This window comes from Miniopterus schreibersii (genome assembly GCF_964146895.1).
Source record: "Miniopterus schreibersii genome assembly, chromosome: 5".
Lineage (NCBI taxonomy): Eukaryota > Metazoa > Chordata > Mammalia > Chiroptera > Miniopteridae > Miniopterus > Miniopterus schreibersii.
The window spans coordinates 60,505,873-60,520,767 of NC_138106.1; the positions used below are offsets into that span (position 1 = coordinate 60,505,873).

The 14,895-nt window shown below is 41.0% G+C and overlaps 1 protein-coding gene across 2 annotated transcripts in view; it reads left to right on the forward strand.

Moving 5' to 3' along the window:
• Positions 1–1,022: 1,022 nt before the first annotated feature.
• CBLB (Cbl proto-oncogene B) overlaps positions 1,023–14,895 on the forward strand; it is a 189,668-nt gene continuing 175,795 nt past the window's right edge. Inside the window, exons 1-2 of one of the 2 annotated variants that reach the window (XM_081138560.1) lie at positions 1,023–1,151; positions 2,415–2,596. In XM_081138560.1, coding sequence (XP_080994686.1) covers positions 2,429–2,596 — 168 coding nt within the window. In that variant the 5' untranslated portion in view covers positions 1,023–1,151; positions 2,415–2,428. Of the gene's footprint in view, positions 1,152–1,653; positions 1,731–2,414; positions 2,597–14,895 lie in introns of those variants that run through there. The other variant, XM_081138561.1, reaches the window with a different exon arrangement.

Below are 14,895 nucleotides of genomic sequence, written 5' to 3' on the forward strand. Positions count from 1 at the left end.
CAAGCCTAATTCCATGTCTTGGTGTGAGTGCTCCCGGTTTGCAAACTGTCTTTTTGGGGTGTGCACAATAAATTGTTACCAATTACTACTTCAGTGATTGATTGGTTTTACTTTGGCTATTTCTGAACCTTTGACAGGCTGTTTTTAAGATGGAGAGAAATCTACATAAAGTTGATTCGGACAGACTACAAAAGCTGTTTCCTCTTCAGTCATTTATGAAGAAACTTCTTCTAAATAGAAAGGGCGATGCATACATTAGCAATTCCCATCATCTGTTTCACTGCCCTGGCACGATTATGGGGACTGTTTGGCCAGTGTCGTTAACTATTTGCTTTCTCACCGGCCTCATTTGCTCAGCAATCCCTGCAGAAGCACGCAGAGCTTTGGGAAGTTTTCTCGGGCAGTCACGTGCCAGCCCGGGTCTATTCCATGTGAGGTCTCCAGGCCACCCCGGCAGCGGGGCGACGGCTGCTCTGCTCTGATAGCCAGCAAGGAGCAGCGCCGGAGACCTACTTGGCCGCGGTCCCGGTGGAGGAGTTTGGCAGCCCTCGGGAGATGAAATTCTTCGCTGGGACACGCCCCGGGTAGAGCCGCGACACCCTCCAGCCACTACTCTGTTGCTATGAAACAAAAGACGAGGAAGGTGAGCGAAGCAGGAAGTCCCGCCTTCCAGCCCCTGTTGGCTTTGGCTCCAGCTCCCAAGCTCACGCCCACCCGCCCACTCCTTATTGGCCACTTCCCTGGCGCCTTGAGTCTTTTCCATTTCTTTTCCCTTTGCCACTTTTGTTCTCGGGTGAGGCCAGGCCCCCCATTTTCCTCGGAGCCTCTTTGCATTTGGGCCGCGCGACCAGCGGTCCTTCCTTCGGGACCATTGTGTACCGTGGAAGACGTGGACCGGGAGGTAGTGGGAGGACGGGCACCTCCCGCCCATTGGCGCCGCCCGCTGTCTGGCAGCGCACCGGCGCACGGGATTGGTCCGGCGCGGCGCGGCCCCGCCCGCGGCCCCGCCCCGCGCCGGGATCGGTGTGTGTCTCGCGCCGGGGTGGAGTGTCCAGCGAGTGGTCTCCCCTCCAGCGAGCGCGGCTGCGGCGTCCCGCGGCCTCCCCGCGAGTCGGGCGGGAGGGGAGAGCGGGCGTGGATTGGTGTGGACGGTAATTGCGGCGTCTCCCGTCTCGTTGGCTTACGCTCGGGCTTGCTCCTGCCTCCGGAGCTCGCGTTTACGGCGATTGCTCCCTCCCCGGCTCCCCGCGCGCCGTGGGCTCGTGCGCGTGGAGTCGGACTCGCGCTCACGCGTGTCTCCGGACAGCCACGGCGCCGGGAGGCCGGGAGGGAAGGGGGTGCCTGGGAGGCTCGACGTTTCGCTCGGGCCAGGGGGGCCAGGCGCAGCCAGGCGCGGGCCACTGAGGCAGAGGGGACAGCCCGGCGCCCGGCGGTGGCCGCCGCAGCCCCAGTTTGAAGAAGGGGTTTAAAGACCGGAACCGGGCCGCGCCGGGGGGCGGAGGGAGCGGGGCCGGACTCGGGGCGCCCTGGGCGGCTGCGGCGCGAGGGGACCCTGGGTGCTGTCGCCGCCGCCTTCCTCCCCCGCTAAGGTCCGAAAGTGACAGGGGAGGGGCCTGAGCTGGGACGGGGGCCCCGGCGCCCCGAGACAAATCTTTGGACCGACCCCCCCCGGGTGAGATGAGAGGCAAGGAGCTTAAGAAGTGAACTCTTTTCCTTCTGCGCCCGCTCTGGTCAGTTTCCCACCCTCTCTTGTAAAAGGGATTTAAAAAAAAATTTTTTTTTTTTTTTGGCTCTTAACTTGGGGCCGCGTTGCTTTAAAGGGTTGTGCGTTCGTGGGTCCAGGTCCCCGTGTCGGCGCTTGGCGGCTGCAGCGCGGAAGGTCCACGCGCGGAGCCTTTGTTGACCGCAGACGCGCCTGCCCCTCGCGCTCCCGAGGAGCGAGCTTTACGTTTATATAACTTGGCGAAAGCCCGCGGAGGGAAAGGGCGCCCGTGGAGCGAGGCGCTCCAAACTGTTTCCAGGGGCTTCAGTTCTAGCATTTTGAGTTGGAATCCAGGCAGGGAGGGGGGGAGTGAAGAACATTATGTCCTTAACTAGTTGGAGGAAACCTAGGCAAGTTTTTGGTGGTTGTGACTCGGGTATTAATCGAGACTTCCCCACTTGAAATGTGAGAAGGGTGCATCTTTAACTCTCAGTGTGCCAAAAGCAAACCTAAGGTCATCGCTCCCAAACCTGTGGTGTGTAGAAACTGAGGGTGCGAGTTCACAGGCTCTTGAAAAGTGGGATCTGGCCCCCTGGATTTTGTTTTTCTTGATGGAGGAGCATGTAGTGGGTTCAAGTTAACCAGGTCAGCTTTCTGTTGGGTATTTTCATGACCAACTAACTTTGCTTTTTTAAAAATTTTCCTCTCAAAGAACTAAGATTCCAGATGGCAAATTCTATGAATGGCAGAAACCCTGGTGGTCGAGGAGGAAACCCCCGAAAAGGAAGAATTTTAGGCATTATTGATGCTATTCAGGATGCAGTGGGACCCCCTAAGCAAGCAGCAGCGGATCGCAGAACTGTGGAGAAAACTTGGAAACTCATGGACAAAGTGGTAAGTTCTGTCTGATTGTGCGGGTACTTATTCCTAGTCACCCTGGATATGGTTTCTTCCGTTTTATGCTGCTAATTAATAATTATTGTTATGGCAACAATCTTTTGATTTGGATTGACTACTTTTATTTTTCTTATATCCACTCTGTGTTTTGAAAAGTTGGATTCAGAGCAGACTTGTTTTGTTTTTTTTACCTTTTGTCCTACTCTTCAAGGTTCAAAGTTCCTCTATATGACTCAGATATGCAAAGTTTTTACTGTTGGCTGCTCTTTATTGGTGCATGGCCATAGAGTACTTTGGAAGTGTTTGTTCTGTCTGATGTGAAGTTATGTTGCTATCAGATAACAAAAGAGTGCAAACAAGTAATTTAAGAACTCTTTCATGGACCACTCATAACAACCACAATGTATGAAGCTGAGAATATTTACCAGGGAAAAAGCAGATTAGTCCTTAAGTGAGGAAGCAGTATTTGAGAGAGTTTCCATTTTCATCTTTGAGACTTCATCTTCATTAAGAAACTTTTTTTTGTTGTTGTTAATGGTAGAGTTATAGTTTCTTTCATCTATTCCATTTTGAAACAGGAAACCTTTTTGATTGCACATTGTTTATCGTGAAAGGAAAATTTGTGATGGAGGTGTGGGGCTGAGAGTATCAGAAACCACTGTGGTTTCTGCATGTTGCTTTCAGATGAACTACAATTTCACAAGAAGAAATCAAGCTAGATGTCAGGACCAGAATTAATAGTTCTTGCTTTTGAAGTAGTAGTACTGTCCCCTAACATGTTGCTAAATGTTTTAGCACCTTATGGTTTTATTTCATAGATATTCAGGACTAATTATAAATTTACTTGGTTCAGGGTTTTTGATATCTTTATAATTGCAGAGCTAGAGGTGTAAAAAGTATTCCTTTGTAGGAATATGCTAAAGCCTCCATGAAATCAGATGGTATCAGTCATCTTTACTGTGGTTTGTAACTGTGTGCAAATATTTGCCACAAAAAGCCACTGTCAGTGGTATTAGAAAATACAGGAAAGTGATAAAATTGACTTTATTTTCATTTATCCTTATGGAAAGTACAGATGGTTAGATGAATGATAGGCCTGTCATTCTGTGGCTGGTGGTGCTAGATGCAGGGCCAGAATATTTTTGCCAGATAAGTATCCTCAGTTTTGGGCTTCACTGTGACCTATTTAAGCTTCTGCCAATTTATTCAGATTGTGATACTAAAGTGCTCCAGACAGAATGATGTCATAGTGTCAGAACTGCAACTTGCTGCTTGAGGTCAGGTTTTGATTTTCGAATTGGGTACTTAAGAATGAGGAGTATGCAGTTAGAAAAATTGCAAGTATTTGGCAGGCACAATACTAGCTGTCTTTGCTTTTCTAAAGAGTATGCAATTGGAGGTCACTCATTGCCTAAATCACTATTTGGGCCTAAGAGAAGGAATGCAAGGTTTTTCTCTAACTTATCTGTTATATGAGTGGGCATAAAAGGGTCAGGTTCTGCCAGGGAGCTAGCTGCTCCTCCCACTCCACCCCCTTCCTTGAGTGGTCAGAATTTGTACAGAACATCTAATGAAAAAGATTTATGTAAGGAAGTGGTGAGCTATAGTTAATATAAAGTTATTCCTTTTGAAATATTAGAAAATATATGCATAATTTTGGTCTGTAATTGATTGTTAACATAAGTTTTGTCCACTTTTAATTATTTCACCATTGGTTATGGTAAAGTAGGTAGATATTTGATAGTTAAGCGTCTGCCATTATCTATTTTATTAACCCTTTTGTGGATTGGGGTTTAGCCTCTTCATTTGAGAAACTTGACTTATAAGGAAATCTATTATCTCAAGTCTCTACTTAGTGGAATGTGGGTGCGGGTGTTGGCAAAAGTGCATTGTATAATTTTACCCCATTTGTCTTCATTACCGATCAGTGAAGAAAATTGTTCTGTTCACTTATGAATGCATTGGTGGGCTTTGTGGAGGGAAATTAAGTAAATCATTATAAAAGAGTTCAGTATGTTTGTTACTATTCTATTACACAGTAATAAAAAGGCATTGATAATTACTAATTGAAAATGTATTGTTTTTAATTGTGTGATACAGAAGCACTCCCCACGTGTGTTTATTTTTTCTTCTTTCTTTGTCAGTGATGAAGGAAGTGGTTCATAATCTCAACATTGTCCTAGTAATTACATCAGGAACTTTATTATTAATCCAAAAGTTAATCCCTTGACACGTCACCTAACTGTTTTGTAAAGTAACTGCAATAGTATGAGTTTAGCTTGTGAATAACAGAAAATCATAATTTCAGGTTTAACTGGTAGTTATGTAAAAGGCAGGGTTAAGTGTTTAGCTAGCATTTTTTTTTTTTTTTTTTAATGAAGCCTCTTTAAGGGCAGATCTTAGAAGTGTAAATTTCAGTTCAGTCTGTCTCACCTACATACAAAATATAATAACTTATTTTACAGGGGATATGAAGCGTCCAATAAGTGTGTAGTTTTCCCTGGCCTCTAGAATTTAAAATGGTCAACTGAGATTCTAGTTCCAACTAATTGTTTTGTTTTCAGAAGAAAGGCTTTCTATGCAAGGTCACTGAGAGTAGGAGGGAGGAATTGCTCAGTTGTGTTCCTTATAAGATGTCAAGTGTTTTGTAACAAAACTTCAGTTGCATAGAATTAGCATAGCAAATTTACTGAGAAAAAGGATTAGCAGCATATCCCAAAGCATCTCAAATTTTTTGACCTTAGTTCTATGTTGTCAGTAGCTGACTCTAAACTCTTTCAAGTCAGTTCATGTCTCTTTGATATAGTGAGAGAACTAAATTACTCATGAATACACATCTAGGTTCAGATACCCCCAAAACGTGGAGTGCCTTCCAAAGCTATTGTAGAGGTGGGGTTTCTTCAACACTTAATAAACACTTATTGAGGGCCTACTGTGTTCCTACTAAGTGCTTATTACTGGGAATTCAAAGCTAGAAAAGATGTAACTCTGCCCGTGACCTATCAAGGAATTCAGAGACCAGCAGCAGAACCAGGCATAAAAATGTGTAATTGCCATGTGGTGTGGAAAGGGCTGTTGTGCAGACTCATACAAAGTACAGTGGCAGCAAAGTAGAGAACGACCCCCTGGTTTTCTGGCCACTGCCCAGACAGTTGTCTGTCTGGATTCTGCTGGCCACTGCCTTAGACAGCATTATTGTACGCTCGTTAGAAATGCTGAGGTGAAGATAAGGAAATGATTGCTAATCAGTACTGTAGGAATGATAATTTATTAATGTGAGGTTCTTGAGCATGATTTTCACAAGCGCCTTAGCCAGGTGATGAAAAACGGAGGAAACAATTTTCTATCTAATAGATACTAAATGTACTGAGCATGTGTGGCAGCTCAGGAAATTAAGAAGTAATTAATTGATGGCCAAGAGCAGAGCACATTGAGTACCTGCCTGCATTTTTGTCTTACTGTCCTTGTCATTTATTCGAAATTACATTACTGAAAGAGTTTTAAAAGCCTTTAAAAGGTGATGCCAAACAGCCTTTTGCACCTTTTACCCTCAGTACATTTGTCAAGCTTGGAAAATAACTCATTCTCTCTCTTTATAATTTCATTGTGACCATAATATATTTTACAGTTTGTCAGTCAAAGAAGCTTGGATTATATACAGCTATTTGTTGAGTTTGAGAATATCATCTTCCTTGGTCCCTTGGGACAAGAAGTACCATATATTTAAATAATTCTTCACTTATCTTATTTCCTTAGTGAAGTTATTCTGTGTTAGCAGAATCATGGGCCCAAGTAGGCCTAGATAGATGCTAAGCATGTGGTCAGTTTTGTTTAGTACTGAATCAGGTTTTGAATTTCTCTTAAATAAATGAAGTGATCCCACAGTTTGCTACTTGCCACTTTTAGTATTTTTATTCTTTCTTTAAAAACATTTTTATTGAATTTATTGGGGTGACACTGGTTAATAAAATTATATAGGTTTCAGCTGTACAGGCCTATAATATACCATCTGTATATTTCAGTGTGTGCTCACCACCCCAAGTCAAGCCTCTTCCATCACCGTTTATCCCCCTGCACCCTCTCCTACCTCCCCTTGCTACACCCTCTTCCTCTGGGACTCACCATACTGTCGTCTGTGTGCATGAGTTTTTGTTGTTGTTTGTGTTTTTTGCTTAATCCCTTTATCTTTTTTACACAGCCCTCCAAGCCCTCTCCCCTCTGACAGCTGTCAGTCTGTTCTCTGTGTCTATGTCTTTTCTATTTTGTTTGTTTATTTTGTTCATTAGATTCCACATATAAGTGAAATCATATGGTACTTGTCTTTCTCTGACTGGCCTGTTTCACTTAGCATAATACTCTCCAGGCCCACCCATTCTGTGTTACTTGTCACGTTTAGAAAAAGCTTTTGATAAAATAAAAGATTTAAAGGAATCCTCCCAAGAGTTGCTGTGGCTTATCCTTGTTTCTATAGGGCATACGTGTAGCAGAAGCCTTAGTCACTTAGTAATCTTTTAACTGGTATAAAATTTTAATCATTCAGATTTTGAATCAACTTCTTTCTTTCAAAGTTGCTTTATATACTGTCTATTGATTTCCTCATTCATTTATATCCCAGCTGTAGAGATAGAGATTTATAATTAATCATACCATCCTGTAAAATGTGGTAAGTGCCATAACGTAGTATAAATAAAGCACTGTGAGGTAGTGTGCGGGGGAGGTGAAAAGTTGGTGTAGAATGCAGCGTGGTGGAGGTGCTATCAGCTATTAATTTATACATTTTGGGTTCCAGTGAGGTGGAGGACATATCAGGTTGAAGGAATGATGGGTAGAGGGAGATTGTGGAGGAGAGAAGTTACCTTAGAGGAAATTTGGCCACTTTCTCATGGAATTTGAACTTTATTTGGTAGACAAAGGACCATTGAAGTCTTCGAGCAGAGAAAAAGTCAAGGCTATGGTGCGATAGATTATTCCCTCGACTCCACAAAGGAAGATTAAAAGAAAAGAAACTTAAAAGTAGTAACAGTGATCAAGAGAAATTAAAACAGATGGGGCAGGAAATAGTGAAAGGCTAAGCGTGAGAATGGACAGTAGGCATGGTGTTGGTTCAAACGTCGGAGGCATTTTGGAGGTAAAATCCACAGGTCCTGGTGATCCTTCAGATACAGAGAATGAAAGAGAAGATGAAGTGAAAGTGACCCTTGAGGTTTTCAGCCTAGTTGACTCTGAAGGCAGTGATGCCTTTAATGATAAAAGGAACATAAGAAGAAAAGAGGAAGCTTGGGAGTTGGTGCATGATAAATTTGTTTTTGACCATGTTGAGTTTGATATGCCAGAGTGAAATCCATTTTGAAGTCAGAAAATTGTACGGTCAAGAGAGAAGTTGAAAGTAGAGACATATGTTTGGTAGATATGCCCATAGAGGTAGCATTTCAAGCTATAGAACAGTAAGAGATGTGCAGGGCAGAGTAAATGAAAGTCAGAGAAGAAGTCAGAGATGGGAACTTTTGGCTGTGTGTCAGGTTGTATCTGTAATTAGATGGCAATGGTGGAAAAAGAATGCTTCAGAAAACGATGAGAGAGGTGGGAAAAGAATTAGAGCATTTTGATTTCTTGGGTAGAGACAACTTCAATAAGGAGATAGTTTCAGATTCTGAGAAACTCAAACTCAAGTGGAGAAAACCAGGTATGATGAAAATGTAAGAAGTCATTGAATTTCATGAGTAGAGACCACTTGATCTTTCAGAGTAGTTTCACTTATGCTATGGGGCCAAAGTAAAAAAAAGAGTATGTGGATTATTTAGAAATTGCTCTAAAATTGCAACAACTAGTGAAGGAAATTAAGTTATGATGGCTTAACTGTTTGAGCAGAGCATAACTGTGTGTGTGTGGGTGTTATAGGAGATGTAGTAGATGCTGGGGAAGGGATGTAGGTAGGGAATGATTTAAGATGTAAAGAAAGTAGAAATCATTGATAAAGTAGCATCCTTGATTACAAGGGTGAAAGGGAAGGACTAAGAACACGTAGAAGAGTAAACCCTTGGTAGATAACTAATTTCCACTTAGACAGAAGGGAAATAAGGAAATAAACACAGAAGCTTTGAGGGCATTTGTAAATTTTATGTTGGGTTATCAGGAAGTGACTTAAGGTATAACATTTGTAATGTTTAAACCATGTTTTAGAATTGTATGTTTTAAAATAAACAATATATATTTTAACCCATCTTCTAGCAATTAAATGGGTAAATAAGTAAAACATTGAAATGGAACATTTCTCACCCTGTACATTAAAGTCATCTTAGAAACATGCTGTGACTTAAATGATGCCAGGATCCTATTTTTATCTGCTCTGTTTGGGCATATATTTAAGGGTTTTTAATTTTTTTGTATATTTGTAAGTTGCAGATTTTTTCCCCCTAGTAATGAAAGAAGCATTTTGAAAATATCTTTTTACTGTCTAAATATTTAAAGAATTGTTGTGCTCATATTATCTTCCAATAGCAATAACAAAAATAATTATTAAAGTAAACGTTTTACCTGTTAAAATTTTTTTATCAAGGTGTACTCAGAAGGATTGCTTTGGGCTTATTAGCCTTGTTTGCTGCTCTCCTGCATAGAACATTCCATACTTTTTAAGAGTTTCAGGTAGTATAAAGAACTTTAGGAGGTAAAAGAGCTCTTAATGATCAACGAAGTGGTCAGTACCATTGGTTTAATTCTCATACCTTTGCAAAACCTGCAGGGACTTTGCCATGTTGTGGTATAATATAAAATATGGAAGGAGAAGAAATACTAAAAAGTACTGAGTGCCAACTATGTGCCAGGTCCTGTGCAGAGCACTTTACATTTCCTCTTCTAAGAATTAGAATATCCTAAGAAGTTTCCAGAAGAAAAAACTGGTCCCAGGTTGTAAAGCTAGTAAGTGGCAGGGCCACATCCCAGCTTTGATCTAATGTCTGTGTCCATAGTATGCAGATTCAAGCACACTGCTCCAGGGAGTAATAAGACCTTGCCTTCTTCCATGAGAAGAAAAAGTACCTTTACCCCCTATATTTTGATAAGATCAAGTTCTTTTCCAAATTTTGTACTAATTTTTTTAGACAGGTTGATCAATATACGATAGACCTCCTCTTTGTATTATGAGCTTGCTTCTTCTGAGAGGTTCTTCCTTTGTTCCTTTCCTTGTACTCCTCCTTCCCTTCATCACATATTTATTGCATATCGTACACATTAGGTGGTGGAGAGAGACCAGTGGGATAGAGATGTTCTCCACCCTTAAGGAAGTTCCATTCTTATGTGGAAGAAAGATTGTGAACAGTTGACATTTTAATTACGACTAATCAGTTATTTAATCGTGCTTCTTATATCAGTCTTCTGAGGAAATCTTCATTGAAAACCATGAAGGAATTGGTAGTTTCCTCCAAATCCAATTTTATATGCTAACTTTCTCATTTTGTCCGACTGATATTCTGTGTAGGAAGAGTTCCTATTGTTTTTATACTTTATGCATTTTACCTGTCCTTTTCTACACTCAGTGATGAGTTGCTGGATTCAAATGGAAGGACCCTGTTGGCAGTGATAACCATACCGGCTGTCAGACCCCTGGAGTCAGAGCAGACCTCAGTTCAGCAGCCTTGGTCCTTGAGTTCTGGCTAAGAAAGAATTCAGAGCCAAGCTGTAAGAGAACATTTATTTAGAAAGTCACGGAGGAAGAAGCAGTGAGCTGTAGAAGAAATGGCTCGGGAAATAAGTTAGTGAGGCAGAAGAAGGGCCCTTGGAGCTTAAGAGAGATAAAGGTAAAGGTAACACACCTGGGGGAATAGAAGGGAAGCAGAGAAGGCACCGGGGTGTGACCCCGGGAGGGCTAGCCAGATGGGTCCTCTGTCCTAAGGGCTTTTAAGGGTGGAGATTTTAGGGGTGTTCCCAGGGGAGGATCTCAATAGAATATTCATAAACTTTCCAGGTGTCTCCTTTCAGGGTTGTGGCTTCAGTGACTGGTATGGCCACGACACGGGGTCATTAGTCAGTGCAGCTGTTTCTGATGTCAGCCATGCATTGCTTGTCCAGTTTTGCTGCTTTTCTGGGCCTGGAGCTGAAACACAACTGAGGCCTAGATGTTATCCCTTGGGGTTAGTGCAAGGGCCAGGGCTTGTATGGGGCTATTCTCTTGCTCCTTGTTCCCTCTCTAAGGTGGTCTAACACCACCGACTGGTAACAGGCCAGGGGGGAAAGGTCAGGGGAGGGTCCAAACCACATGACCAGGATATGCTAGGGGAGGAAAGGGTACCCTGGGGTGAGGTCCTTGTTTTCCCAGTTTTGCCCATTGCTAGGCTCCTGGGACTTTCCGCCTTGGTGACCGTCTGTACCTGGCCCATCATCCTTGCTCAGCTCATGTCTGTCTCACTGCCTACCACAAACCCAAACTACTCATAGACACTTTTTATTGTGATGATGTACTTTTATGTAACTGTAATAAGGAACCTCTTAAAACATTTACGTGAGAAGCAGAGACAAGGCATTCTTTCAGGCTTTCTGTATTGTCTTTTAAAATGGGATATTTCACTTCCCTGGTGCATTACTTGAGTTAATATAGCTGAATGCTCCATGAAGTGAGGTGTGTTTCATAATGAAAGTCTGCTGCAGTATAGACACAAGTCCTCACTGTTGAAGTTTCCATTTGCTTCAGTGGACTTTCTTTCATACATTTTAGGGGCTGGTTTGACGTTGTTTGCAAGAAATATGTTAGGTGACCTAATACCTCTTTGTTATCTTTTGGCTGGAAATTTTAAATAAGACGTAGTCAGGAAAATTTAAATGCAAGAGCGCTCCAAGAATAATTAATGGCTTTGAAAAGCCAAGTAAATTCTATGTTTATATTTGTGCTTTTGCTGTGATATGGTTGAATATATATTTTTATGCATATGCATACATATCCATGTATTTATTGAATACATATACAGTAGGTATAGGTTAGACATATATTTTTATGTATGTCAAACAATGCAGACATATACAGAGAGATCTGCTTAAAAGTCTTGAAATATATTTCTACAGATACACCAGGTACTTGTTTACTGTAATGGAGAGAATGCCTGACTCTGAACTAGGTTCTATATCTTTATTTTAGTATTGTCATCTCAAAAGGAGGGAGTTGGTCTTAGTGATCTCCAGGGTCCTCTTTAGCTTGCTCTAAAATCCTTTGAGTAAGTGACTATAATGGAATTTTTAGCCTAATTCCAATACTAAGTGTTTTGCCTTTTAGTTAAAAAGCAGAGTAATACTGCTAATGAACCAATGCTTTCATGCACCAGTCGTTGCCCTAAAAAGCTTATCATAAAATGTGACTGCAGGTTTGTTTTTTGTGTAAGTTCTGTGTTGGGACTCACTTTCATTCTAGAGAGTGACTTAGTTCTTTCTAGAAGAGGTCTAAGTTGCTTGAATCTGAACTTGAACCCTGTGGTGAGCTTGATTTTTCTCCTTAATATACTGCTTTTTGAAAAGCAATTTTTCTTTCCCTGGCCTTAGCAGCTCCTTGCACATAACAGGCACTCAATAAATATTTATTGAATTGAATTGAATTTGACCTGCTTAGAAGGCACAGTCCTGGTGTAGGGTTATTCATTTTCGGCAGGAGGTGTCATAAATCACAGAGTTTAATACTAATCCACCTGATGAACTACACGCTCAGCGGCATATGGTAGCTCAGCATTGAATGTTGCACGTTCCTCAGTGCAAACTGAGAAAACTATGTGACCTTTAAGGGCCTTGATGAACTGACCTCTAGCTGATTTCAAATCTACTTGTACCACTCACCCATGGGTATCCTGTGTCCCCACGTTTTTGAATGACTGCGTTGACTCTGTTCTTCACACACTGCACTCTCTGGTTCCTCTCAAAGCTTTGCACACCCCTTTGCCTGGAATATTTCTTTTACACATTCCGTATGCCTTTCTTAACACTCCCATGTAGCCCTCTGTATATCCTGTTTTGCAGTGCTCAAATTCTCCTGTAATTCTTTCCTGAGCTACTAGTCTTTTTCACTAGAAAACTCTTGGAGGACAGGTCTGTGATTTCTCTTTTTCTGTATCCTCTAGGACCTGAAATAGTGCCTGACACAAACATTTGTAGAATTAAAAAATGGGTCCTGAAGTTCATGTAAATTTGCAAATGGGATAAAATAAAAATGTAAATGAGTTTAGCTAGGGATCATTAATTATATGCCTGATTCTAATTAAATTGTGATATAGTTAGAAAAAAAGAGCAGCCTGAAATTCAGAGGATGCAGGCTCTTGTGTTGGATTAATGACTTTTTAATAGTCCCTTAATCTTTGTAGTTCTTAGTTTCTTTATCTGAAAATGAATGGATTGGACAGGATCTTTACTGAGATCTCTTAGAGCAAGAATTGCCTTGCTCCTAAGTTAATTATAGAGAACTAGGTCTCTTCTGCCAGGCTCCTTGAGGCAGGAAGTATGTTCTAATCATCTATAATTTCCTGGCACAACCTCAGTACTTGGTATAGTAGTTGTTCAAACAATGTTACTGAATAAAACGATAAATTCCCAGAGAGAATTATGAGTTAAATAAAGCAAATGAGAAAAAGGTCAGGTAGATAATAGTAAATTAAAAATGTGTAACATTTAAAAGAATCTATTAAAGAACAGTTATTTGGAATGTCTGAAAAAAAGTACCTGGGAGAAATTTTTTATTTATCAGTTAAAATATTCAACAGTGGAGGAAATGAATTTGAAACTGCCTAGTCCCCTAACTACAAGTTGTTAATAATTTATTGACATGTTGTACCAAGTTTTGTGTTGCTGAAATTTAACTGCTCCTGCTGTATGTAGGATGTTGGTCGTGATATTTTTGAAATTTGTGCATACTTGTGATACCGTGTTTTAGTTTTAAGAATTGAAAAACTATATCCGATTTCAGCCAGGTTTTGTTAAACCATTGACATATTTGTGACTTCCTCAGTCTTTAGGGGAGAAGGAACTTCTCTGATTATATGAAAATGTCATAAAAAATAAAACGTGTGAAAAAGCTTCAGCAACCTTTTCAAGTGTACTTTTGTAACAATTTGGCATTATTTGATAAATTATTTGCTGTGTGAACTTTTCTATTTGTTTAGGAGATCAAAATAATGTTTATGCCTATACCTTTGGGTTATTGATTTAAATACCAGTGTAGTTTAATCATGAAAATAAGGAAGTAGTATAATCATACTATTTATGTATTTTATGTATATATATATGTAGTATGCAGTATTCCATAATCAATCAGCCATACCATCTGTGTATCCATTCATTAGTTCTGTGCTATATGTTAGACATTTCTGTTTTAGGCACAGAGGAGGAAGATATGAGAAGGCCTTCAGTGAGTGTGAGAAATGGTTGTCTTAAATCTGGGGCTCATCCTTGATAGTTTGACCAAGATTCTTCTCCCCACAAAAAAAATTATATGGTTATTTATTTTAAAAAAGCAAGTGAGAGAGCAAGTTTAAGAGTGCTTTTTTTGATTTGTTGTTTTCTTGATTTAAAAAAATATTTTTATTGATTTTTTTGTTTAGAGAGAGAGGAAGGGAGGGAGAGAGAGAAAGAGAAACATCAGTGTGAGAGTGGAACATCAATCGGCTGCCTCCTGCACACCTCCGACCTGGGATCGAGCCTGAGACCTGGGCATGTGCCCTGACCAGGAATCGAACCAGCAACCTTTTGGTGCACGGGACAATGCCCTACTAGCTGAGCCACCCCAGCCAGGGCTCCTTGATATTTTGTTTGTGATTCTTGAAACTATTATTGTTCAACTGCTATTTGGCCCAGGCACTTTTATGAGTACCCAGCAGTGGATCCAAGTTTTGTGGAAACTGAAAGTTGGAGGGTCCTTTTAATAAAAAAAAAAACCACACAAAAAAAACCAAAAACAAAAGTATAGCCTGGCTGGGTGTTGCTCAGTGGTTGAGCATCAACCTAGGATCCAGAAGATCGTGATTCGATTCCTGATCCCGGCACATGCCCAGGTAGTGGGCTTGATCCCCAGTCAGGGGCCTGAAGGAGGCAGCGGATCAATGACGACTCTCTCATCATTGATGTTTCTCTCTCTCCGTCTCCCTTCCTCTCTTCCAAATCAATAAAGATAGATTTTAAAAAACCAAAAAACAAAAACAAAAAACAAAACCATTAAACTTTTTAAAAAAAAGATACAACAAAAAAACCAAAAGTATAAATACAAAATTGGGTATGAAGGTGAATTTTCTTAGAACAATAAAGTTACAGCAAGTTATACTTTAAAAACATGACAA